The sequence below is a fragment of the Alosa sapidissima genome, chromosome 14 (assembly GCF_018492685.1).
Source record: "Alosa sapidissima isolate fAloSap1 chromosome 14, fAloSap1.pri, whole genome shotgun sequence".
Taxonomy (NCBI): domain Eukaryota; kingdom Metazoa; phylum Chordata; class Actinopteri; order Clupeiformes; family Clupeidae; genus Alosa; species Alosa sapidissima.
In genome coordinates, this window is record NC_055970.1 from 30,839,651 (window position 1) to 30,866,131 (window position 26,481).

The following is a 26,481-nucleotide window of genomic DNA, read 5'->3' on the forward strand; positions in this document are numbered from 1 at the left end:
AACAATCCTGTTGCTGTTGGGTAAATATGAGCAGTGAGCAGTCTTAATTCCTAAACAAGTTGTTGGCAACACCTAAACAAGTTATGCGTTGCGTTGGCAACATATTGAGTTCTTAAGTGTACAACAGGTGTCACGATGGGACGCTCAGGAAGGATTAGATTTTCTGCGGCTGATAGGACTCATATGCAAATAAATTCTGCCTCTGCCCTTCCGGTACAGTATCTTGCTTGTATTTGAATTTTCAGGGGAAGTCTGTAGGCTAAAGACCAGTTATGGGTTGGTTAGCCTAATGCTTTTGTGCGCCTCATCCGGATCTAATATTATAGCCCGTTTAACGCTGATGCAATGTAGCCTAAGTTTCATTGTAAATTACGGAAGATGGTGTCTTCTGCGGCTTGAAACTTGTCTCGTGCAGACAGGTCGACGGAACATCACACCAATTCTTTTGTGATCTTAACAGGATAGCGCCTTCAGAGGGTCTTATTGTTTAATCTTTTCACATCGCCAGTTTGACACCGAGGGCTTCAGGAAGTTGAAACAGGCCGGAGATTGTGACTGGGCCATAAAAAGAAGACTAGCTGTGAGAAAGCGCTTCATAACTTCCCTGGGGGGAAATACCATATGCCTCAGTGTCCAAGGTAACGAGCACTCAGAGATGCCTTTCACATCCTGTGTGTCTTTCCCAGTCTCTAGCTTCTGTTTAATTTCGTTTGCCCGCAAACTGCATCGACTGAACGTTTGGCCAAACACAAGGGCATCGTTCACCTGTCAGTGTGCCTAAAGATAGAAAACTGATTACAATACTAGAGAACGTTCAAATGGTTGCTGCTATGGTGGATGAGTCATTCGGCTTGTACGCGATTGGGCGATGGTTTAGCGGAGAAAAAAGCTCGGGGGACTGTCAGTCAATTACAGGCATCTTCTCTCCTATTCACGCGTTTCTCAGCATGCGCAGTACGGGAGAGCAACTCATTCATAAAAAAGGGAAAGTTCATTCATGAAAATTGCGACAGCGCGCGCTCTGTCGCTGTAGCATCGTGGCGCAAAAAGGACCTTGACTCACTTACACACGCGCACGCATTCTGCCGAGGAAGAGCTTTTAGTGAGTGTCGGGACCTCTCTTTGCTATGGTGGCGTTGCCTGTGAGCGGTAGACTAACCCGTCAGGGTACTACAGGATAACATTACCATCCTGGATATGACTCTGCCCCATGGAGGTGAGTGAAATCAGTTTAAAAGTACTACTTTATTGCATTAATAGATCATACAGAGTAGGCTATACTCTGAGATACATGCTTGCAAATTAGTATGTTAACACTAACATTATGTGTTTGGGCAACCTTTACTGTCTTTTGGATTTGTGGATCAGGGCAGAGGCCAGTAGCTGTCTGTTAAAGACGGGTGAGAATAATATTTTGTGTCTCTGCAATGTCTATTAGCAAGACGGTTCACCCAAGCGTGACCTGGCAGGGCAGAGCAGAGCACACGCATTCCCAGACGCTACTGATAGTTCTATGTGTGCCACTGCTTCCTCCCTCTGTGTGCAGGTCGTATAGCTCTTGGCGAGCGTGCAAGTGTTTGTTCAACTTCGACAGCGCCCTCCCTCTGCCCTCTGTGGCTATGAAAGAGTCCAGCTTGCCCAAAGTCTGTGCAAACGCTGGTCTCTTCGCACAGAGAGGCATGCTGTACCGATCCAAGTACAGCCGCCTCCGCAACGACTCGGTCACCTCGCTGGAGGACAGCCCTCAGACCAGTGGTGGACCCCTGAAGGTCGGAGCCAAGGCCCCTCCCTGTGTGGCCCCCAACCAGCCCGGCAGCCTGGCCCTCCTGGACCCCGCGGCGTCCCCTCCCCAGGAGGGGGGCCCGTCCACCCTGTGCACCTTCATCCCTCGGATGGCCAACATAAAGATCTCCAGTCCGGCCTCACTGCTGGGGCTGCGGAGGCTAAGCCCCCGGAGCCAGCCTGCACCTGTGTCCAACTGCTGTCCTGGCACCACCGGTCAGCACGGGGCGTCCTGTCCCTTGGCACGCAACCCAGTGTGTGTGTCATCTCCCCGCAAGACCAATATGGAGATCGACTGGTGTAGACTGGATCAACCAGGCTGCGGAGTATCTTTTAAGATCAAGGTATGAGTCTGAAATCACCTTCTGCTTGAAATGGGATATTGTGGGGTAGTGTGTTGCTGATAAAGGAGCTCTTTTGCTGAATGAGTACAGATAAGATCTGTTGGTGATTGATACCTCATGGACAGCAGTAGAGAGCTATACACATCTTATCAAATCTATTTTACCTCATTACAGTTATAATGAATTTGGTGGCTGTTGGAGCTAAATGCAGAGAGGAAGTGTTTTGTCACCTCCACCAAAATGGACCAAACTTTCACCACTAGGAAATTAAAATATACAAGGGCATATTCACCTCCTCCAGTTTTGAGTCTGTGATTGGTGGAGTGGTTGTGAGATGCTTGAAGTTTTGGATATTTTTACTGTTGTGGTTGTGGTTGAAGACAGGATGATTTAACACTAATTATATCCCCCCCCCCCCCCCCCCCCCCCCCAATGCTAAACAATATACCTCATGCATAAACATTTTTAACACGACACTACACAAGACTTCAGTCGGTCAATCATCCTTAATCTTGCCCTGTATTCTTCACTGACCACAAACCCTAAGGTGATGGTAAATGGGAAGGATGGGTTATTAGGTATACAGCATTCTATACAGGTAGATCAACTGTCAAATTTCATTAATACATGATGGCACAGAGACAAGATTAATGTGCCATTAATGTGGTCATTGGTTGCGGTTGTGGTCATCAAACCATATACATCTCGGTGGAGAATGTACCATTGGCCACTTTTCATGGGTCCATAAACTGTCTTCGGTCAGAGCTCAGCTACCTAACTGGCTGCGGGAAATACAGTCACTAGCAAGAGGACGTCCAGAGTCGTTTGTGTTTTTAACCAATCATCCTTTGATATCGGCTCTGGTGACTGAAGACAACCGGAGTTGCCGGGTGTAGAGCCTGTGACAGCTGCTGTGCCTTTGTTTTGCTGTAAGAGGAAACAGGGAGTGTTTGATGCCACATGCCCCGTATGACGCTATATAGGTGCTTTATGCAATCCCTCCCTAAAGGCATAAGCTTATATAACCTCTCTGTATGCTAGAGCCCATTCCTATGCCTTCATCGCCTCTGCTGCTCAGCTTTGAACTTCAATAAGCAAATTACAAACACACGCATACATTAGACACATAAAACACACTTAGCATATGTTGTCTTACACATGCATACTATATACATGTGCACTTACACAAAGATACGCAACGACAGCACATACACGGGCATATCAGCTTATGCTTGCCCTTGGAAGTTGAGCTGACCCCTGAACTAGCATAAGTCAGGTGAGCCCTTTCTCCTCAGCTGTAGCAACAGAGCGCCTGCCTGCCTGGCTGGCTGCTGAGAAGCGGTGCGAGAGGAGAGGAGAGGAGAGGAAGAGAAGCACCTGGGAGATGAATGAGTGTGCGCACACACACAGCACACCCCCACAATCACACACCCACCCATCCCCTCCCCTCCCTCACAGACGCGCAGTGCTTCCTGTACTCGCAGGAATGACTCATCCTCTCTCCCTCTCCCTCTCTTGCTCTCTCTCTCTCTCTCACTCCATCTCTCTTCCTCTATTTCCCTTTGGATGGGGGCTTCATCGATGGGAAGCACAGAGGCAGGGATGTGAATTCAAACATGTTGCGTTGGATGGCTAGGCAGTCGGGAACAGCTGGGCAAGGTGCTTTCTGTTGGTCAGGAGACAGAGCTGCAGCTTCCCTTGTTATCCCAACTTCTTTCTGCTTTCACCTCAGGCTGTTGTAATAACCCATGTGATCATCCAGCTCATGATATCATGCGTCATATTGTTTGATGTCATAGTTTTTGCACATCTGCTATCAAGTCATGACTGTCACTCCCTACTACCTCTAGCTGGGGGAGGATGTTGTCTAAATGTTGGTGGGGGCAGGGGTGTATAGACACAAATATAGTTGTGTATGTGATTGCTTAGATATTGGTAACTGATAGTAACACAATTTGTTAATTTCATTTGAAAATGAGGCACCAGGCACTGATTTCATTGACAAATGATACCATGTCTATAAGTAATCCCTGTAGCTTTAGCTTTGCAGAAAATGTGAAGAAAATCAGACAAGGAAAAGCAACAGAAGGGAATAAAGGAAATGTTCCTTAATTTGACCGGGAAGTGTGACTGGGGTGTTTGACCATTAAGCCCCACAAATGTTTTTTTGCTGGACTTCAAAGAGAATAAGAGAGAGGGGAGTGTCAGGCTCGAAGGACCACACTGACAGGCGTGCGCACTGCCGGCTGGTGCCTCATTGATTTCTTTTGGCCTCCTCGCTCTGGAGCACGGAAGCAGTGGTGGACTTACTCATCCTGGCGTAAGCCTGGGTGGGTGAGTCACCTGCCCCTGTACAGGCTGGGCCCAAGCAGCGCTGCTGCTGCTGCTTCTGCTGGAGGAATAGAAACACGTCTGTGCATCCTGTCTGCCTGCTGGACTCGGCAGGCAGATTACGCTTCTTATGGGAACAGAGTGCTAGCCCTCTCCCACTATACCTCATACACAGCCCCCGCACACACACAAATTTGCATTCAAACACATATACATTTTACATGGTCTCACACCAAGGGGAGCATCAAAGCCATTCATATATGCCACTATATATGTATACTATAGGCTGACAATATGTGCTGTTGTCGTTCACAGTGATTTAGCATCAAAACACACTTCAGACCTGTGGTTGATCAGAGTCTCTTTGATCCTCAGATTGTGTCATCCACGGTTTGGTGTTGACACATGAAGGATAATTTCTCCTCTTTGCATATGAATACATTTATTTAACACAGAATATATCACATTAAAGCATTGTGACGTCTGTTTTGCAATGAAGTACATAATCTATTTATATTCCCTTAATGTGATATTGGGCAGCTATGGACATGGATACTTATTAATCCCTGTGAAATTAACTGTCAGGAAATGCTGACGGTTCAGCTCCCTCTTCATCAGCTGTCGAGCTGCCTAAGGGTGATCAAGGTGAAAGTGCCGGACAGATATATGTCCACGCTGGGTCCCGAGATGCTCTTCCTCCCAGTCACACTGTGTGTTCTTGTGTTTTTTTCCTGCAGTACATGGGCTGTTTGGAAGTGATCCAGTCAATGAGGGCCCTGGATTTCGAGACAAGAACGCAAGTCACACGGTAAAGAGTCTCACTGCTGTTATTAGCCATTCTGGCTGACTGCAATTCAGCCGCATAAGCACTGGGACAGGCTGTCCTCTTTGTGTTGTCTGTTTTTGATTGTGTGTGTGTGTGTGTGTGTGTGTGTGTGTGTGTGTGTGTGTGTGTGTGTGTGTGATTGTGATTGTGAGGAAAGGGGGGTGTTGAGATGAAAGTTTAAGCTATTAGTTAAAGCACAGTGAGGGCTGTGTTAGGATGGACATTACCCAAGCCATTAGTGGCTTAACTCGTTAATTCACGTTGATGCCACCAATATGCTGTGTGTGGCTTTTGCCCTGTCCAAGTTCATAGAAAGAGGTATTTGTGCTTGTTTGGGAAATGTTTTGCCATCAAAGACACTTAAACTTCTAGCCTACTAGACTGTTGATACAAAAAGAACAAAAGTGCAATCCACTCAATGCAGGATATGTCCTACGCTGTCTGGCCTCTGTGTTTTGATTTCAACCAAATAACACTAAGAGAGAGTCTTGGCCTTAGTCTAACAGAACAGCCTGTGTTCATGCGATTGCTACTGCGCAAAGAATGATGTGCTAGAAAATTCAATTTGGGCAAATTTCCTCCTAATGATGTCTTGAATTTAAAGAGGTTGAGAGATAGTCCATCAATTGTAATTTGTTTTCAGGAGAAAAATACTTACTTTGTCACTGCCACGACCAAAGGGAAACTGGGTGGTGCTTTTTTTTTTGCTTGCAGTGTATTCCTTTTTAAAGCGGGGGCCATAGATGGCCAGCTAACTGAGGCTTCTGTGTAGCGCTTGATTAATTTTCATTAATCTATTAGTTCTGAGGGGGGAAAGACAGGGGTGTATTCTCTACCTTCTATGTGCTCGGGTAAATCTAATATTTCCGATCCGGCACACTGATGGTCTGTCTGGTCCAGCCTTGTGGTTCCTGTCCCATGGTCTCCCTGGAGGCAAACGCTGGGGCCTCTCACTGGAGTGGACAGCGTCGTGACTGGGAGAGAGGACCGCAGCCCGCCCAGACCTTGGCTCGTGGGGCCAAGACAGGCGTGGGAGTCGCTCGGCCTCTTGCGCTGATCAGAGGATGTTAGCGGGGCTTTGGGCTGGACGTGACCCCTCTGCCCTGAGTGGGCGAGTCCCTGGCACAGGAACTCAGTTGGCCATTGATTTGTTTTCTCCTCTCCCCTGCAGCCCCACTGCTCAAAGGCCCTACGTCCTGATGCTCATATGTGCTCTCTCTCTCTCTCTCTCTCTCTCTCTCTCTCTCTCTCTCTCTCTCTCTCTCTCTCTCTCTCTCTCTCCTGTGTGTTTTATCACCAGATCACAAGCTTCATGCATATGTATAGCCAGGAGGCCTGTTCTAACTCCTGAAAGGCAGCTTGTTCCGTTTGTCAATTGTCAATTCTTTTTTTTATTACACTCTTGAATTCTATTACGTACACACTGAAATCAAATAGGCACCGGAAATATTGGATTTGAGTATTTAGTTTTGGAGTTGGTTCTCATGCACAGTTTGTTAAGGGATTTTTTTTTGCTGAGATTTATATTCCTATCATTCCGATTATTTTTCATTCCAATTATTTTTATATAGACAGATGGCTTCTTCCCACATGAGTTAAGCACAGACACTTGGTTAACATGGTTAACCACGCAAATGTGGTTGCGACGCAGACATGATAATGGTTCCTGTCACCCAACTAAAGAGATTATGTTTTAGTCTCAGATGGGTAGCGCATCCCACGGCGGTCCTCTGAGCATGGAGTCTGCTCCCTGTCCACCCCCATAGGGCTCCATCATCCTCACCTAGCAGTGTGCCATGAATCTCCGTATAATAACTTCAATTTGGCCTTCCTGTCTGACTCATCATGCGTGCTGTGCACAAGAGCAATTAGGGAGGACTGTCTTTTATGTGTCACTGCGGCTTTAATCAATGAAAACATCGCTTGTAGACAGCAAGGTCTCTGACAACAATGTTTTTATACACGGATGAAATGTGATTCCTGTGAATGAATTGAGAATGACTCTCGCTGGGCCGTTTGTGAGCTCTGTGTATGAATGGGGTGTGTGTGTGTGTGTGTGTGTGTGTGTGTGTGTGTGCGTGTGTGCGTGCGCGTGTGTGTGTGAGCGCGCATGTACGTGTGTGTGTGTGCGTGTGTGTGTGTGTGCGCGCGCATATGCGTGCGTGTGTGTGTGTGCGGATGGCGGCGGCAGGTGAGTGGAGTGGTGCTGGACACTGGGGCATGGGGGAAGTGTGTCATGTTTGGTGTGGAGTAGTCGGGTCACTGTGCCTCCTGTGTCCTCTCTCCTCCCAGGGAGGCTATATGTCGGCTGTGTGAAAGTGTACAAGGGGCCAAGACAGTGCTGAAGCGGCGGAAGGTATCTGTTTGCCTGTCTGTCTCGTGCTCTGCAGCACTCATTCCTTCTGTCTATTTCCCTCATCATGCACAGATAAACCTAAACCATCTCCACAGACAGATTGTTTTGATTATTTTTTTTCAAATTACATGGACTATTTCAAATATACATGCAACATGCTGACTGGTTGTCTATTCCTGTTACAAATTAACTCATTTTATTCATGCTTTATGTTTGTGCATAATTATATTGTAATTGCTTTATATTTCATTTAAGCCACCACGTAAAGGCCTGTCAACAATTCTGGGCAAGAGCAACCTGCAGTTTTCTGGAACAAACCTCAAGCTGAGCATCACAATGAACAGTTTAAAATTAATCACTCTTGATTCCCTTCAGGTAAGAACCATGAGGAACAGTATGTTATAGTTACCAGTTACCAGAGTGAAACAGTCCCCTTAGCTATAGCTATAAGACTAATGTACATTATTATGTTTTATAATTATGGACATACATTAATAGCAATTTCATTCATGTAAATCCTTCCTTATACACACCATGTAATGACATTGTAATGACATATACAGTAGGACATATACTGTAAAAAGCAAGTCAAAAGTAGAACGCCGTCTTTGCCTTTGTCCTCAGACTGTGGCTCAGCATCCGATGCAGTCCATTTCCTTTGCCTCCGGAGGAGACCCTGTAAGTTCCTGCCTCCTCTGCTCTGGAAATAATCATGTTTTGTCCTGCAGCAGACAGCTGACTGGACGAGGCTCTTCTCTAAGAATAAACCTGTGACTCCAGTGTTGTCAGTACAATAATCCTTGTGTTACAGTTTAGCAGCACAGTATTTTTTATTTTGTTTCTGTTTTTTTTGTTTGTTGTTTGTTTGTTTTGGCATGATGTTTTTGACCATGAAGTATTCAATATTATCCAGAGAGCTCTCTGTACAAATCTTTCATGAGACTGGGAGCAATCAGAGGACATATTAGAAACCCTACCTAACTGTATTTAAACTCTCTTACTTCCGTCACTAACTAGTGCACTGCCAGTGTACTTCATTTGGCCCTTGGGGAAAATTCTCCTTCTAAGGATGAAATCAATTGTCTTAGGACCTTTCACATTGTGCAAATCTAAGAGCAAGCTGGATTTGAGATGTTCAATAGAAACCAGATATCAACAGAGCACATTATATCAGGAGCAGTGGATGCTGGATGTATGAAGCTGGCCTCTCAGTTCTAATCACCAGCCATAAAAGCCTCCACTATAATTGGGGGATTAGACACCCATGCTGTGTGCTCTCTTTGAGACGGTGCACCTTAAGTGCACGTCCCTGGCGTCTCATCTGGTCTGGTCTCAGCCACACCGCCGAGGAGTCATCCGTGCTGGGAGATACTGGGAAGTCCTTATCTGGGCATCAGCCCTTCCTGTTTCCTGCGCAGAGAGTGGCAACGCAGAGTGGCGCGGCAGGAGCGCTGGTGCCACAGCGCCTCATGAAAATATTTGTGAAAGGGCTTTTCCTGCGATAAGGCAGCCGCTCATGAAGGAGCCGCACTGGAGCATGTGATGTAATGTAGCGAGGGGAAATAGAAGCGGCTTGATAAGCGGCGGCCTGATTTAATTAACGTGACCGTCTTCCTCCCCGGTGCCCAATTCACTTCCTGGTCTCTCATCCTGTAATCAACATTCTGCTACAGTGCATACGACACACAGACGCACACACACAGACACACACACACACGCATACACACACACACACACACACACACACACACATGATGTACAAGGTGTAATTCGATTACTGCCATTGTAATTCCACCCTGTGTGCAGTCATAAATGTGACTAGTTTCCTGTTCTGCCACATGGTGTGTAACGTTGCTGTGTAGTTAATGCCCACAGGTGAAGACACAACTGGTCTGAATGTGGGACATGATAACTGACACCTCTGTTTGTTATTATCATTTTATTATGTCTATATCATTGTTGTCTTTTGCTGAGATTTGTGTTATGATATCTAATAGGTGTGTTGCCAAAATAAATGCTGTGCAGTCAGTGATTTGAATATGTAACCATCAGCTATTCATGTTTGTTTTTCTTCAGGAGACTGCAGATTATGTTGCCTATGTTGCCAAAGATTCTGTCAATGAAAGAGGTAGGTTTTTAGTGTGTTCATGTTGACTTGCCATTTGGGTATTGTATTACTCAAATATGAAATATAAGTGTGATTCATATCTTCATCAGTATCTAACAGCATACACACTCATTTTGTCAGCTTGTCACATATTGGAGTGTCCAGAGGGCCTGGCGCAAGAGGTGATCAACACGATCGGACAGGCGTTTGAAAAGCGTTTCCGGCAGTTTCTTAGCAGTCCACCGTCACACACAGTGGCTAAGGAAAGGTCAGTTAATTTAGAAGAGTGTCGCTCTGATTCCTTGGCTCCGTCCTGATTATTTCACCTTTATGACATCACACACAGACGCAACCAAAGTGAGTCAGCTCCATCAACCCCTCCCCCACCCCACTGCTCCACCCAATCCCTCACTGGCACATCGTACCCACCCACCACCACCACAACTCCATTGATCAAAGTGGGAAACATGCAGCTCAGATTATGATGAACGACCATGCGATCTGTAGCAATCCATCATGCAATCATTTGTAACAGCTCCAGCATGGCACTACTCATAGGACATGAGTAGAATAAGACAGCTCAGTGTAATGTGTCATTGCACAGTTCTCTTATATATTTGTTTGGTCTTTTCATCTGTATTGTGTGATTTGAATAGTATGTAATAAGTTATGTGAAACGTTAAATCTACACTGTAGTCATGACAATGTTGTATCATTTATAGAAATTGCCATTCATCCAAACAGCACTGATTCAGCGAATGTCTGGGTTGTCATGTAATTATGTTTTCATTTAGATGGCCTATATTCTGTAGATGCTGCAGATTCACTGCAGCAGATAAGCATTTTCAAATATGTTTTGTTTGAGATGCTGGTGGAGCCATGTAGACAAAAGCTGGAAGTCAGGATGTTATCTAAATGAAGCACTATACGCTTGCGTGGATGTATGTATGTATTTATGTATGTCATTGTTACAGAGTGAATGCAGAGGAGTCCCACCGCAGCCTTGTGCTGGTCAGAAGCCTCAGCCCAGAGTGCTTAGGCTCCCGGGGAGGCCACAACTACTACAACGAGGTCCTGGGCAAGGCGGCGCCGCTGGGGGGTCTGCAGGACCCATGCGTGGAGCTGGCCGAGTTGCGGGAGGAAGACGAGGGCCGAGGAAGGGTGAGGAAGGCTCGCCCACCGCCTGATGCACAGCACAGATCTCGTCAGCAGCGCCGGAGCTGCCACTTCCTGCGTGACTCATCCTCTGTTGTTTTGTGTTGGCTTGCAGACAGGCTCCCCGCCGCTCAGCGCACTCTATGAGAACTGCCCGCTCCCGCACAGGCAGCTGCTGCCATCTGCAGGTGAGGGAGGAGAAGTCATGCTCCTGCTAGTGGAGAAAATGAAAAGTCTAAGTCTAAATGTAAAAAATAAAGAAAAGAGAGCTGAGAAATATTTAAAGTCTTGTCTCTTGTCTCTTGGAGTCACTCACCCTACCATAATTTTCATATGATGCAATAAAGCATTATTTTCATGAGTGAAACTATTTTAACTATTTACTTAAAATAATTAATTCATACTATAATCAGGCACTTTCTACATTACCATTTGCAGTTTCTCATACCTATCTCACTCTTATGTTCCTTGAGAAAAGCACTCCCATAAATATGACATGTTCTTGCGCATGTGATGTGACTCAGAGCCGCTCGAACAGACGGGGAGTGAGACGGAGGTGGAGGATGGCCCGCTAGCGGAAGCGCCACCGCTGCCAAGCGCGCCCGTGCCTGTTCCCGTGCCCGCCCACCATCACCACCCCCAGCAGCAGCAGCCCTTGGCCGGAGAGGGCTGGTACCACGGCAGGCTGAGCCGGCGGGAGGCCGAGAGCCGGCTGGCCCGCAGCGGCGACTTCCTGGTGCGGGAGAGCTGCTCGGCGCCGGGCCAGTATGTGCTGAGTGGGCTGCAGGGAGACGCCGCCAAGCACCTGCTGCTCATGGACCCGGAGGGAACGGTGGGTAGGCCGCCCCGCCGCCACTTATTTACTACACACGACACCGCGCGCCACCCAGGCCGCCATCTGGCCCTCGGTGAATAATGCATTGTCATCTCACAGCACCACCAGGATCTGCCTTTACTATGGCTCTTTGCATTCATTACAAGCTGCCTTTTAGTTAGTGTTCTTTTACGTTATTATTATTTTCTTAGTAGCCTAAAGGAAAGTGTTACATTTGTGATCTCTAACATTTTTTTCTGCCTGGCTCTCAAGGTGAGGACGAAGGATAACGTATTCCAAAGTGTTGGACATCTCATTCGTCATCACATGGACAATCAGCAGCCAATTGTGTCCTCTGGAAGCGAGTTATGTTTGAAGCAGCCTGTCCTGCTGAAGCAGTAGCCAGACCGGCGTTAGGAACTCTGTGCCCGTACATCTCTTTCTGCACTTTCTGTGGACCTCCTTCCACCTGCATGCCATTATAGTGAATACAGTGAACAGCTACTTTGGTCACCATTCATGGACTTACTCCATGGATTTTAGCCACAAAAGAGACTCTTTTAGCTTATACCGGTGTCTGAAAGCACAAATATATACAATATAAGTAGAGCAAGAGGTTGCCTGCTGTGTTTTGTTAAAAAGATTTTCTTTGTGTTGTTTCTTTGATATGGTGCCTTGTTGGAGTTATCAGACATATGATTGAATATTTTGTAAACTAGATTTTTGTACTTTGTATTTTGATACATGTCACATTTCAGAAATGTGGTTGTCTTTAAAATTAACCAGAGCTGATATATCTGGCTCTTTCATATCATGAAGGTGAAGGAGCTTGATTCATTTTGATTAAACTATACTACACTTTAATACACAGTTCAACCCTGAAATATGCAAAACATAATCAATACGTTGTTTATACATTGGGGCTTTAAATAGATTCAGGAGATGCATGAATAAGGTACTAGGGTAGAGCTTGTCAGTGGCCTAAATGTGTTTAGCAGCATAAAAACAGTCTGAGCTCGGTAAAACTTGGTTTTACAATTCATTACAACGGAATTCATAGCAAATGCAAACTAACAAATCGTGGAGCAACCAGTGTTTCAGTATAGTTACATTCATCTTAAAGGAACAAGGTTTTCCAAACATCTAATAAAAATGAAAATTTGTATGAAATGTTTGGAAAACCTTGTTCCTTTAAGATGAATGTTTTAAAATGATATAAAATGTTAAATGTTAAAATGTAAAAAAACATATAGTGTAAGAGTTTTAACTGATATACCTTTTATACTAAGTTAAGATAATTAGGCTGCTCAAAACTAGGCATCATAGAATCATAGAAATGAAAATAAGAATTTCACTCTGCATTGTAAATGTATTTCTCCTTTTCTTTTTAAATGTACATGTAAATATTTTGAAATGAAAATTAGTATGTTAAAATAAACTGGCTTGCTTTAGATAGTATGTTTGACGTCTTAATGTGGACACATTTTGAAATGTTTGTATTGTATGAGTTCAGCCACAAGATGACACTATAGCGTTAAACTAGTAAAAGGCTGACTTGGAAAAATCTTGCTTGAGTGGTAAACTCAAGCAATCACAAAAGATATGTCCTAATACTCACCTCCAGATTACTGTCAAAATGCACCACACATTTGGGATCGATTATCACCATGTTTGGGATGCACAGCATTTCCCATTAGACCCAAACTCACCAGAGTCACCACCAACACTCACCAAAAAGCTTGATTTATCTCTTATTTATTTCTCTATAGAGAAGAACACTGTCGCTGTGTCCAAATTTGCAGTGAGTGTGTGACTCTCTAAACTGCTTGAGAGCTGGAGGCCCGTCGGGTCCTGCTCAGGCCATCTGTGGCAGGGGTGACAGAGGGAGGTGATTGCCATTTGAGGACTCTGGGTGTGGAGCGCTGGGGCCTTGCGAGGGCTGTTTCCATGATGAGCCAAAGGAGGGTCCTGGCGGAGTGATGTCAGTCCTCCGGGTGAACCAGCAGGGGAAATTCCATCAAGCCTCGCAGCGCTGACCTCCGACTACACCCTTCAGCGTCTGAAGCCCGGCACTCACATGGAGGTTGAGGGCCATCTGCGAGGTCTAAACTAGGGATACACATTGGATTATGTATGTAAAGGTATTAATGTGCTGAAGTATAATGCAGTGTGAAGGCACAAATGGAACCAAACTTGGGTGAACTCTCATATGCAGTAGATTCCTGCACTAGCTCCAGGAGTGGCCAGAGGTTGAGTGTTGTTCCAAAATGAACCTCTTGTCTTTTGATATGATTTTGTAGGCCTCTGACCAAGCATGTTTTTAAGGGACTTGCCCTCTCCAATACGGTTCAACTGTGCACACTGAACAACTCAAAGCGTTCCAGTGATGCACCATTAGGAACACCAACCTAATGTCCAAGCTGACGTCACCCGTGTGAGGACAGAGACTGAGATGAAACCATACCTTCTCATGTCCAGTGCGTCCAGTGGCCACGCCTGTCACATCCCATTACTCAAAGCCCAGGCTGAGCTCATGGGAAGGCCTGTCTGCAGCAGCCAGAGGAGAAAAAAGACAGAAAGAAAACATGAGTGACCCTTCCAAATGAAATGAAATGTGAAATGATATATGTTGTCTTCCAGGATGGGCGAGGCTGACACATTGTAATGTATTTTGTTTTCACGTGTTTTTATAACCAAGTGTATGTCTTGAACTCATTCTCATTTGTTGCCTTTCCTTGTGATCATAAAAAAACTACCTTTTTGTAGTTGATGAGCTCATAAGGAAAGTAATAAGACTACATATGTACAAAGAGTGCTTTGCTTTGTCCATGTAATTTTCCTTCTATTATATGAAAAGTTTTTTTGTTGTGTATTATCAGTGTAGCCTATCTCAGTATAAGAGTGACACTTTCAGCCATCCAGAGATTACAGTTAACTCTTAAGCTGTTTAGACTAGAATACCTGTATATCTCTTTTGTTTTTCATGCTCTTTTGTTGGGGCAGGCAGACAGAGACCAGTTTCCTCATTGGACCTGCACTTCAGCTGAGAGAGGTTCTGCTGGGGCCTCAAGCCCTGATGGTGAGCCAAGATTTGCCCTTAATGACTTCAGTCTAATGTCTACCAGTTGATCCACAATTTCTTTAAATTGCACCTCTGATTGGTGGCCTGCTTTTAAGGGCACAGTATACATCTGTCTTGTTTTTTCAGACAGCCGTAAAGGACCAGGAACATAGAGACCTATTTGAAGCTATAGTGTTTAGCATGTAGGCCTACTACAACACTCATCAACTGTTTTGGGGGAGATGTATGGCTTTTTAAAACAGCAATGCACACAAATGAGAGAGCTAAATAAGCATCCAGAATTGAAAAGAGTGTCCAGCCCTCATAGACTTTGTCTTCTTTCTGAGGTAATTATTGCTATCATTCATGCTGAAAGCATGGCTCAGGCGCTTGATTGTTTCTCTAGCTCTCTCATTTGTGGGCTGTGGCCATTTCACACTGATGTACAGCCCTGACTGTCAGTACATTTTTATTCTCCTGGCATCTGTTTGGTGTATGCTCTAACACAACCCACTGGTCTGTCTGTGGTGCTCGCGGCTCAGCCTCTGGATGGTGTTTCTTCGAGTCTGTTATTATGTTGCTACCGGCGTCACGCCCATAATGCATAGAGAGGCTTGCATGGGATTTACAACTCATTTCGGGCTTTGACAGTAAAGAGCTCTACATCACTGTCATAGATGCTAACTGGCCCTCATGTTGTGGCTATCAAACATGGCGCTGTAGAAAACCTCACTGTCGCGAGGCTTAAATGCGTGCAAGGAGGATGCTTTATCACTGTCTGTAAGAGCATGAGAAGCAAGATATGGATTGTGACAGTTAAAGCAGCACTTTCAGTCCGCAGCATGTTTCTTGTAGCCCAAATTCCTGGGTAAAATATCGAGTGCACTTGAATGTCTGCCACGGACAGAGAATGAGGGAGCAAAGCACATTTTTGCAGGCTTTTCCATTTATTTCTTTTTTAACATTTCATCAAAGCAACAAGCATATAAACCAATGTCATGAAAAACCATTGGTCTTTAATTGTCTTTTTTATCAGTCAGCATGGTTCTTCAGGTTATTGAACATATTTGGAGATATTTTTCTCTTGTTTCACCCTATAATTTCTTTTATTTGAGTAAGAGGAGTTCTATCCATTTCTCCGGTCTCTGGATGTCCATAAAGATAACTTCTTTTATTGTTTGTGACAGGATCTGTGTGCTTGTGGAGATATGATGTGTGCTTGCTGATATGAATGCCAAGTCACACTCATCCCAGTGCATTGGTTCCCCCTTGTGGCATGTTTATAGGATTAGTGTCAGTTTGGGGCACTTTTTTGTTTAATGTTGATTCAAATGGCCCCCAAATGGCGTATTGTTTAGATGAAAACAGAATGTGTCATGCTAGTAGGCCTACCAGTTGATGATGACATACATGTACAACCATTCAAAAACAAACCTTGATTGCAGCCTGTGGTCGAGTGGGGTATCCCTACGTGTTTTATTGTTGTATAAAACAAATAGATTGTTTAACACAGCACAAATAAACCCATTTTCATGCGAGCTTTGGGACAGCTATCACTCCAGCGAAGATCCTGCGCTGGTCCAATGCTTGACATACTGCTAAAAGTATGTTGTTGACAGTTGAGGCTGTGGCGCTCGCATCCCAACGGAAAGATGCATTTGGAGGGGTCCTGGTCACATAAATCTCAATGCCTTTGCTCTGTGAGCCTGTTTTGTCAGATTGAGGTCAAAAAAGACTGAGGAACGCTAAGGACTCGGGGCGAAAACAAGTCTCCTGCAGCTGTAAACACAGCATTGCTCCCTCTCCCAGATTTGCACTCCTTGTGGGGACAGACTCTCCTGGTGAAACACTAACTGAGACACTATTGGCCTAAAAACAGAAAGTGTACAATTCCTGAAGAACTTCAAATAGGACAGAATGCTTTGGAACATTGTATCATTAAATCATCAAAGAAAAGTAATGTCCTTAGGTACATTTGAAAGCAAGCCTGAGTGGATACCTGCTCTTAGGAAGAGGAAAGGGTTTGAGTGAGGAGTCTGGGACTTCTCCTTAGCTCCCAGTCCCACCAGTGGGGTAGCATTAGGTAATACACCCATTGACTCATATCTACCTCGCCCAAGACCATTTACCCAAGAAAAATAATGACCTACTGTATGAGGTCATCTGAAACGTTGCGTGTTGCACGTGTAGCTGCTCTGTGCAACCTAATGATCTCCCCCCACACACACACACACTTCACAGGTCTCCCCTAAGCAGGCCTGTGATGTGAACCTGCTGCACTGCACTGAGTAATGCCTTCAAGCAGAGAGAAGTCAACATCCCACCTCAGAACTCATTGATGGCAGCCAATTAATCGCCTGTCTCCGATAAGGGAGGGGACACATACACATCATCAGGGGATGAGTCAAGGGATTGCCGTGGGGATGTTTTGAGCAGTGGCCCTTGTCGCAACAGACATCAGGCGCACCAGTGCATTGAGCAGAGACATCTTCGTGAAACAGAGTGTGGTCTATTTCTTGCTAGATCACTGTTTTCGTTTTAGGGCTTTGTTTGTTTTGGGGTGACTATGATGCACACAAACATCCCCCCCCCCCCCTGCCCCGTGTACTCTCAGTTTGAGGTAAGGCATGATAGATTTGGATGCATCATTTCCTGTGGGACTCAGAGTGGAAACAGATGCGGTGAAACATATCTGTGCTTCGCAGACTTCTTTGGGAGAGAAATCTTCAGGTCATGGAGAATAATTAAAGTTCCAGTGAGGAGCAAAGTGCCTGCAGCTGAGCATACACAATTAGCTGCGTCGGCTGCGGCCATATGTTCGAAGGACAGCGAGACAGGATGGACCGCGGCCAACCCTGATACCCTCTCTCTGCCCACCTCCACCACCAGGCCAAGTGACACGTACTTCACCAGGCCTACCTACTTCTCAGCTCTCCAGCCTGCTTCCAGCATGTTCTCTCCAGCCTGCTTCCAGTATGTTCTCTCCAGCCCTTTTTCATTCCCCTCTTTTTCTCTTGTTCCTGTGAGGGAAAATATCTTGGGATGAGAATCAGAGTGGACTGGCTTCCAGCATCCAGACGCCATGCTGATGAAAGGGAAGGCAGCTGGCACAAGCGAGAGTCTCCAAAACAAGCCATTGCTCCCGGTTCTATCTGCTGGATTGGGGGGAGGGGGAGAAGCAAACATAGGCGAGGCAGTTTTGCATGACGGAAAAGGGTCAATATCTCCATAAACAACAGCTTTTACAGGGGCATGAAATCATCTCCTTAACCCCATGTTATCAAAGTCATGCCGAGTTAATCAGAACGGGATCTGTGGGAAATAAACCATGTCTTCTTATGAAGGCCATTGGCTGCGTTTGTTTTAGTTTAGAAGTCAACAGGAAGATGTTTAGTGAGGAATCTATGAGGGAACAAATTCATTTGTGGTTAGTAATGAATGAACACTTGGTTCTTAGGTCAGTCAATGTGGATTCACTGAGGAAACCAGCTTACAGTGTGAGAAATATATACATATATATTACACATGGTTTGGGGCTTTTTACTCATTTAAAAAGACGGCATAAGGAATACTTTTGAATACACAAGCATAAGGAATACTTTTGACATGCATAAAAAGTATATTTTCCACTGAGACAGGACATACAGGAAGGCTTGATGTTTAAAATATTTTGCAAGAGCTCATGCATGTTTAGAGACTAAAAGTTGAAGTGGTCAGCTTGGACCTTAGATGATGTCACAAGAAATTTAAAACCTGTTATTCCACTGCTTGGTTGAATTTCCCATTGTCCTACGTAATTTAGAACGACCATTAACCGTATGTTATCTGCACACCTTTTGGCCGTATCACACTTGTATATTAATTCGCCGAACTCGTTGTGAAGTTTAAATGAACTGTCACGTTTCATCCGAGCTGTAAAATGCAGATGTTCAGAACATTGCAACATTGTAGCATATGACGGAGGTGGCTTTTAGCTAGATGGATGACAGCAGGCTAAGTAAAAGCGATGTTTCAAAGCTAAAGTTCATCAGAATCTTGGGATACGCCCGCTTGACAACGGGAGAGATAGAACTAACGACTGGCCTTTGGCCGTAGCAACCATCCATTTAGAACTAGTAACGGCAGTTTGTCCTGTGAGTTGAGAAATTAGTTGATATGTGTCGGAAGAAATTAGTTCTACAAACAAGACAGTTTTAGCGATTAAAACGTTTAAATTGTAACAGGAAATGAACACAATGCAAGTGGCAACAGTGTAATAAGCGGGATAATGGACTCCACGGTGGTCTGTTCACAGAAGTTAATGCACTACGAGGTTTAAACGGCCCTCCGCTTCGCGTCGGGGCCGTTTTACAACCTCGACCGTGCATTAACTTCTGTGAACAGACCACCGTGTCGTCCATTATCCCTTACTTATTCCACTGCTTGGTTGAATTTCCCATTGTCCTACGTAATTTAGAACGACCATTGACCGTATGTTATTTGCACACCTATGAAGTAGATCCATTTTTTTGGCCGTATCACACTTGTACATTAATTCGCCGAACTCGTTGTGACGTTTAAATGAACTGTCACGTTGCATCCGAGCTGCAGACGTTCAGAACATGGCAACATTGTAGCATATGACGGAGGTGGCTTTTAGCTAGATGGATGACAGCAGGCTAGTTATAAGTAAAATAGCGATGTTTCAAAGCTAAAGTTCATCAGAATCTTGGGATACGCCCGCTTGACAACGGGAGAGATAGAACTAACGACTGGCCTTTGGCCGTAGCAACCATCCATTTATAACTAGTAACGGCAGTTTGTCCTGCAAGTTGAGAAATTAGTTGATATGTGTCGGAAGAAATTAGTTCTACAAACAAGACAGTTTTAGCGATTAAAACTTTAAAATTGTAACAGGAAATGAACACAACGCAAGTGGCAACAGTGGAATAAGCGGGAATGGACTCCACCGTGGTCTGTTCACAGAAATGAACACCGTGGTTTACGGACCTCCGCTTCGTGTCGGAAGTGACGTAGCCTAGTTCCCGCCTTGACAAGTGACTTGACAGATTACAGATCGAATTGCCATTTGAATTTTGCAACACAAAGAGTGTGGCAAAGTGCAATGCAATCACGGGGGGCGCTATTTCTTTTCCATTTGAATAAAATGCCTCAAAACGATGGCAAAATAACCTGGCGGGCCATCCTATATCATTGAAATGTATAGTCTGGCATCGAACCATTCACCTCGCTTAATCCAAGGGGCGGGCAGAGAATTGTCTTTCAAACTGCCTAGGCATGCAATAGGCCAGCGCTACGACCATATCCGTATCCGGTCGGCAAAACGGCAAATACATCCTTCTTCGAAAGGAATGACTTAAGTGCATTGTGTTGCTCAACTTTCAAAGAAAAGCACAAGTCCAACTTCTCCATAGTTGACGCCAACGCCGATTCAAACAACCGCTCTTCGTTCGCCATAGCCACCTTCCTTGTTGTTCACCGTCGCAGGACTGTCGTTATCCTGTTAAGCCCGCCGTAAGACTCTAACAAAATAGAGCGCTGTGATTGAATAACATCCACGGTGTCAGCCAATAGAAATCCCTATGGTTTGATACTAGACGTACAGGCTGAGCAAATTAATTTGCCGCCGCTAGGGTGCGTCTAGATTTCTAGGCTAATGGTAAAACGTTTTGCCCAAAATAATCCAAATTGTTTTCAGGCTGGCATTGTCAGTTTTGCCAAATATGTTTTCAAAATGCAATCCTACATTGCACTTTGAATATTAAATTGCAAAATGAATTGACAGTTAAAGGAGCGATTTGTAGGATTGTTACCGAACGTTCTGTAGGCCAAAATCAAAACACTGGTGAACGTTCTCAAGACTACCAGACACGAGCCTCTTCTGGGTTGCCAGATGTAATGAAGACTTAGCTAACGTTAGTTGACCTGCAGCTGCTTTAACATTTCTCCAACCATGACCCAGGTACACATTACGGAAACAGTGAAAACAAAAAATACCTCTCTAACCAACGTAACATATTTAGCTGAATTTAGCGATGCAGATGAAGTTTAGCCTAGGCTACCTGTCATGGAGAAATATGACCAGCTCTCTCAGACTTGATATTCTTCGTTTGACGAAGACGTCGCCATCTCAGGAAGCTCCTCCGATGTCTACTTAATTTGTTTCTTGTTTTAAGTTTGGAATTTTGCCTGCCTCTCGTAGACGTTCATAACTACAACTGACAGCAAGTTGACAGTTGGCCTTTGCTAATTTGGCAACACAAATAGGAGGACACGCCAGCCCATTATTAATACGCTATTCTAGAATTAATCGTTCAAAACATAAACAAAAATTCCAAGAGATTCCGCCCCGTAACTCATTTTTTTTCATGGGTTTTACAGGTTATAGTAATGTTGTCAAATAAGCCATTACTTCAATTCATCGTGTTTCCTTACTCTCTGACAACATATGGTGATTATTTTTGGAATGGTTACAATATATTTTCCATTATTTCCTACATACTGGTCCTTTAAATGATGAAACTGAATATTGAAAATTGAAATGTAAAATGAATTGCCATTTGAATTTTGAGACTGAAGTACCATGGCAAAATGGAATGCAATTCAATCCATGTTTATTCTATTTTTTAACCAAAATTATTCAAATTGATTTTAGGATTGCATTGTCACTTTGCAGATTAAAATACAATTTGTTGGAAATTATTGCAAATTGCAATATTAAATAACATAATGAATTGGCAATTGCATAATGTAATATCTTTTTGAATTGCATATTGCAGATTGCACTCTCATTTGAATTAAGCTACACATACAGTATGCTTCCATAGGTTTACAACCTCGACCGTGCATTAACTTCTGTGAACAGACCACCGTGTCGTCCATTATCCCTTACTTGCATATGACAAACTAACAAGATAAATTGGTCTGTTGATGTCTAAATAAGGTGTAGGGACTTACTCTGGAGCTGAGGTATGTCTCTTGTTTAGATGCTTGTTGTTTGTTTGTCCTACCACCATGCACGCATCTGTCCTCTCTGAGTCACTTTGGGAATGACGTGCGGATAAACTGAGTCCCAGATTAATGAATGCCCCACAGTGTTACTCTCCCACCCCATCAATTCAATGCAGGCCACATGTGCTGGTCTGTGTAATGTGATTTTGAGTAGCAGTGCCACATCATAAATCCCTCGTACCCATGGGTTTTCCGAGGCCTTGAGTGAGTCTTCTGGCTTTGACTGGGCGACATGTGACCGTGCATGTTAAACCTCCATTGTTGCGGTGATCTGGGCCTGCTGACTGGGGTGTGGAAGTCCCAACAGGGAGCCGGTGGAATTGTGCCGCCGTCGGCATCGCTGCTGGCCAGGCGAACACTCCGAACGTGCCACTGCTGCTGGGGCCAGGGGCAGCTGGGCTGGGCTGAGTTGGGCTGGGCAGGGCTGAAGTGAGCTGACGGCATTTCTGTCTGTTGTAGTGGTCTCACTCTCTCTCTCTTTCTCTCTTTGCACATTCTCAGACCTTTCCCACAGCGTGAGACTGACTAGAGGAAATGGCGTGTCCTCATGGCTTCAAGAACAGTATGCCCCTGAGCTTGACTCTCTCTCTCCCTCCCTCTCTCTCTCTTGCTCTCTCTCTGTCTGACTGTTTCCCTCTCCTCACAATGTCTTCTCCTTGTGAAACTAGGTCAGTTTCTGTGGAATGAAATGAAATCAAATTACTACTGTGAATATAATGAATTAGGTTTAATTCAAATTTTCAGAATCTGTAAATCACACGACACATTCATGTTGATTCAGAATGTTGTTTATCAGACATGACAGTCTTATCAATATTATTGCTATTGTTTTGAGCAGCACAAAATGATGGTTAAATGGTTAAAAGTAAACTTGTTTAACCAACTTTTAAAGTCCTCCCTGTAAGATATTAATGCATGATTTGTTAATAATTTTTGAATGCATGATTTGTTAAATTGCCTGAATGTTAAATTGTAAGTCAGTGCACCTGATCACTGTTTCATATCTTTAACATCTTCAGCAACTGTCATTAACACCAAATTGTGCTCTGACTGTTTTGCATCCAACTGCAGAGTTAAAGCCTGAGAGGCGAACTGTCGTATTTCTGTGACTCAGTGACACTCAAACCCTCTCCAGTATCTGCTAACGGCAGCACCCCGTGTTGTACCTCATCACACGCTCTAGCCCTTCTACTGTACACACAGTATGTATACATAGCATGGAGAATGCTGTGGTCAGAGTTAATAATACAATACTTCACTCTCCAGTTCAGATGCATATCAGCACAGATGTCCCCTACAAAGATGGGCTTGGTGGAGTTGGGGGTAAATGGGGAACAGAATGTTTTCCATCCCTAAGATGGTCAAATATGTGGGGAGACATGCTAACTCACACGGCATGTTGAGATAAAGTTCCTGAAGGGGAAGTTTGTGCACTTGTGTGCCCTTCAGTGTATGAGTTGCTTCCGGGAGGGAAGGGGAAAACAGTAAACAAAGAGTTTGCCTTGAAGCTGCAGACCTCAATCCAAAAAGGATTTACCTGAAATTGACTCTGGAATTTAAATATCTCCAGGCATTTTTGTTAAAACTTACAACTGAACAACTATGGTCCCGTCTAAGCCTATTTTGTGTGACACTCCGGCCTCATTCGCTGTGTTACATTCTGTTGTGTCTCATCCTGGGGCCTCCTGAAGCCAAATTCACTCATGAATTTCCCAGAGCATAACTTTTTTATCCCATTTTGGTCTGACAGGAAGCAGTCGGGATCTTCCTCGGCCTGAGAGCGCAGAATATTTCTGTAATCAGAATCATCCCCTCCTCGCTAAGGTCTAGAGCTTCTTGCAACATCAGCAGCCCAAATGCTGTCCAGCGGACAAACTAGGGACTTACCCATGGACTGCTCCTGCGTGATGAATGAGTCAGGTCTTGGAAATGCTTGTTGTCTCCGCACTGCTCTTTTCCACTGCATCCTGAGTGTGGCGTTTGATGTATTGTGTGAACCCACCTGTTCCTGCTATCTTTCTGGACTGGCGGAGCCAAAAGCACATGTGGCTGAATGAGGAGGTGTGTGTGTGTGTGTGTGTGTGTGTGTGTGTGTGTGTGTGTGTGTGACAGAGAGGGGCTTGGACAGGCTTTCCCTTCACTTCATTCAGTGTCTGCTTTGCTTTACCAGCTGGACAGTGGATCCCCTCCCTGTGAGCCCCTTAACAAACTATCTCAGCACAGCAGTGAGCCATTAGGTAAAGCAGACAGAGCTGCGCTGGAGAGTTTGCTCCAAACATGCTGGCCTCCAAACACACTGTTTCCGAATGCATTTAAAGAGGACAAAAGAGTGTGTACCCAGTAAACAAAATAAAATCCTGGCGACGTCCCCTAAAGGTCCCCTGGCGAACGTCACCTTCTCAACATTGTGTAGGGTTCCCTTGACGTCCCGCAGACCTCTGTTCGGGAGGTCTAAAAGACGTCCCCGAAACTTTGAGGGGACGTCCTGTAATGGTCACCACGTTATGCGCGCAACGTTTATATTACCGTGATGGTAAAAAAAACAACATGAAACGTGATTTAGTGGTAGGCTAGTACATCCTGAAGGCTTCATCGCTGCTAGGAGAGAGATTGTCGGAACATGAACACGCATTTACAGTATGACTTGCACTACAACCCTTGATGTCCCCGGTATAACGTTATTGTCGGGTCCTTAGGACGTCTTTGAAATGACCAAATGCAAATGTCATCCGAGGGACCTGACGGTGACGTCCCCAGAAAGTCCTGCACCGGACGTCGCAATAACCAAAGGATAATGGTGCATTCAGGGCACTTCGGAATGATAAGGACTGCCCCCATGGCTACTTTGTTTTTCCGACAGCAAGTGTTCATGTGGTTTGCCGTCGGAATGTGTGACAAACACGGATGCCACAACAAAGGTTAAAACATACACTCACTAATCCTAAACAAACAACTGTATTTGCTTAAAATATAGTGTAAGACGCTTGTGAAGATATGCAGCTTTCAAGTGACAAAAATGGCAAATTCCCAAGTTCACATTAAAACTGTTGGACATGAAAGGCCACATGGACTACAAACAAACTACAACGTGACGACAAAAGTGATGACGAGCCCCTAACTGGGCAACTCTGTTAGCAAAATCTAGCCCCAGTTTCCGACCTCTGACCGCCTCTGACTCACACATTACGTGACGTGAATGACGCGGAATGATGATGTTTTCACTCGGAAAAAGGTTTTTCCGAAGCCCATGAATGCTAGGCAACTTGCTCAGGACGCCAATAACGTCACTGGAACGTCCACTAGAGAACATGACGTTTGGGACCAATCGGCGACGTCGTGAATGTCCGCATACGGTCTGGGGGACGTCCCGTGTTTGTCGGGTAGACCTCCACATTATGTGGGCTTATACTCACTCTTCACAGATTCCTCATACATCATGAAAATGATGCCTATCAATGCTTTCAGTAGATAACATTTCACATTTGCCCATGTTTTGAACATTTGTTGATTTAGTATGGCTTCATGAATCACGATTGAACATTTAATATGTTCGGATGTCAAACGCATGTTAATTATGAATTATGAAACATTAGGAAACAGCTTTGTGTTTGAGCAATACATTTTCATCTGTGCTCCATCTCATTTTCCTCAGGCATCTGGCAGGAAGACTGGCAACAGTCCTGTTGCTAAAGACAGAAGGAAATGAAATAAGACGTGCAGTGTGGGGCCAAAGACAATAAATAGTGTGAGAAAATTTGAGGAAAGTAAATGTTTGAAGCAGAAGGACTGATCATCAGAATCGCAGCTATTAGGAGAGCATTGTGAAAGGCCACAGACAGTGCTGCCATATTGTGTCCGGCGAAAAAGTGAAACTGCTAAGACGGCAACAAAGACGGCAAAAAAATCCGATTGTAAGTAGGTCACAGTTTTCGCCCTCCCACATCTGTTTTATTCATAGTATTTGAGCTCACATGCAGTATGGCCCATAAGGCAATTTCAGGCTGAGGATAAACAGCCTGAAATGCTGTGGAGAATAACAATCAAAAAATAGCAGTACTGCAAGGGTTCTTGTTTGGTCATAGCTGAAGAAAAGATATCTAGTGTGAGAGTTGCTGTTCTAGGCATGGATCTGGACAAAAAGTTTCCTCCCACAGCAAAAGCATAGGAGTGCGTCTCAGATTTGAGGGAGATGAGGGTCTGTTTTAGTGTGAATGGCCTTTCGCATACAATTTCCTGTGGAGGGAGAGCATGAGTTAAAACAAATAAAAACAGCAGAGGAACAAACGAAAGCCAGAGCACTTGGCAGAGAGCGGGCCGAGCTTTAGAGCGATCCGTTTAACCGCAGCTCTGACGCCCTGGCCTCAGAGCTCCTCGTATCTTCATGGGTTCATGGAAGACATGTCAGTTTGACATAGCCTTGTCATTACTGGGATTCTGCACACACACAGACACTTAATGGCCAGATAGCACGGGGCCGGAATGCTATGGCGGTTTGAGTGGTCCGTCCAGCAGGTCAAATGTTCTGGAGCGAAAACCAATGAATCTGCGGTGTCCATAAACAACCGCAGGCAGACCTTCTCCCCACACTTTTAATTTAAGGCAATCACAATATCTCAGCTGATTATGACAAACTGCAGAGAAGATCTCAGAAGATGAAGGTAAACACAATAAATCAAATGCCCCATCTACTGTAC

The 26,481-nt window shown here is 44.7% G+C and overlaps 1 protein-coding gene across 4 annotated transcripts; it reads left to right on the forward strand.

Annotated features, from left to right (window-relative positions):
- Window positions 1–143: 143 nt before the first annotated feature.
- LOC121681713 (SHC-transforming protein 4-like) lies at window positions 144–12,833 on the forward strand. 4 transcript variants are annotated; one of them, XM_042061621.1, is made up of 13 exons: window positions 163–213; window positions 509–1,216; window positions 1,547–2,126; window positions 5,195–5,265; window positions 7,576–7,639; window positions 7,895–8,014; window positions 8,264–8,317; window positions 9,716–9,767; window positions 9,888–10,014; window positions 10,721–10,907; window positions 11,017–11,089; window positions 11,426–11,733; window positions 11,989–12,833. In XM_042061621.1, exons 3-13 carry the CDS (start codon window positions 1,620–1,622, stop codon window positions 12,115–12,117), a joined length of 1,692 nt encoding a protein of 563 aa, XP_041917555.1. In that variant the 5' UTR covers window positions 163–213; window positions 509–1,216; window positions 1,547–1,619; the 3' UTR covers window positions 12,118–12,833. The 4 variants fall into 4 exon arrangements, with proteins under 4 accessions (XP_041917556.1, XP_041917555.1, XP_041917557.1 ...); XM_042061622.1 differs by lacking the exon at window positions 509–1,216 and having other exon boundaries at window positions 144–213; XM_042061623.1 differs by lacking the exon at window positions 163–213 and having other exon boundaries at window positions 273–1,216; window positions 11,426–11,809.
- The last annotated feature ends 13,648 nt before the right edge of the window (window positions 12,834–26,481 follow it).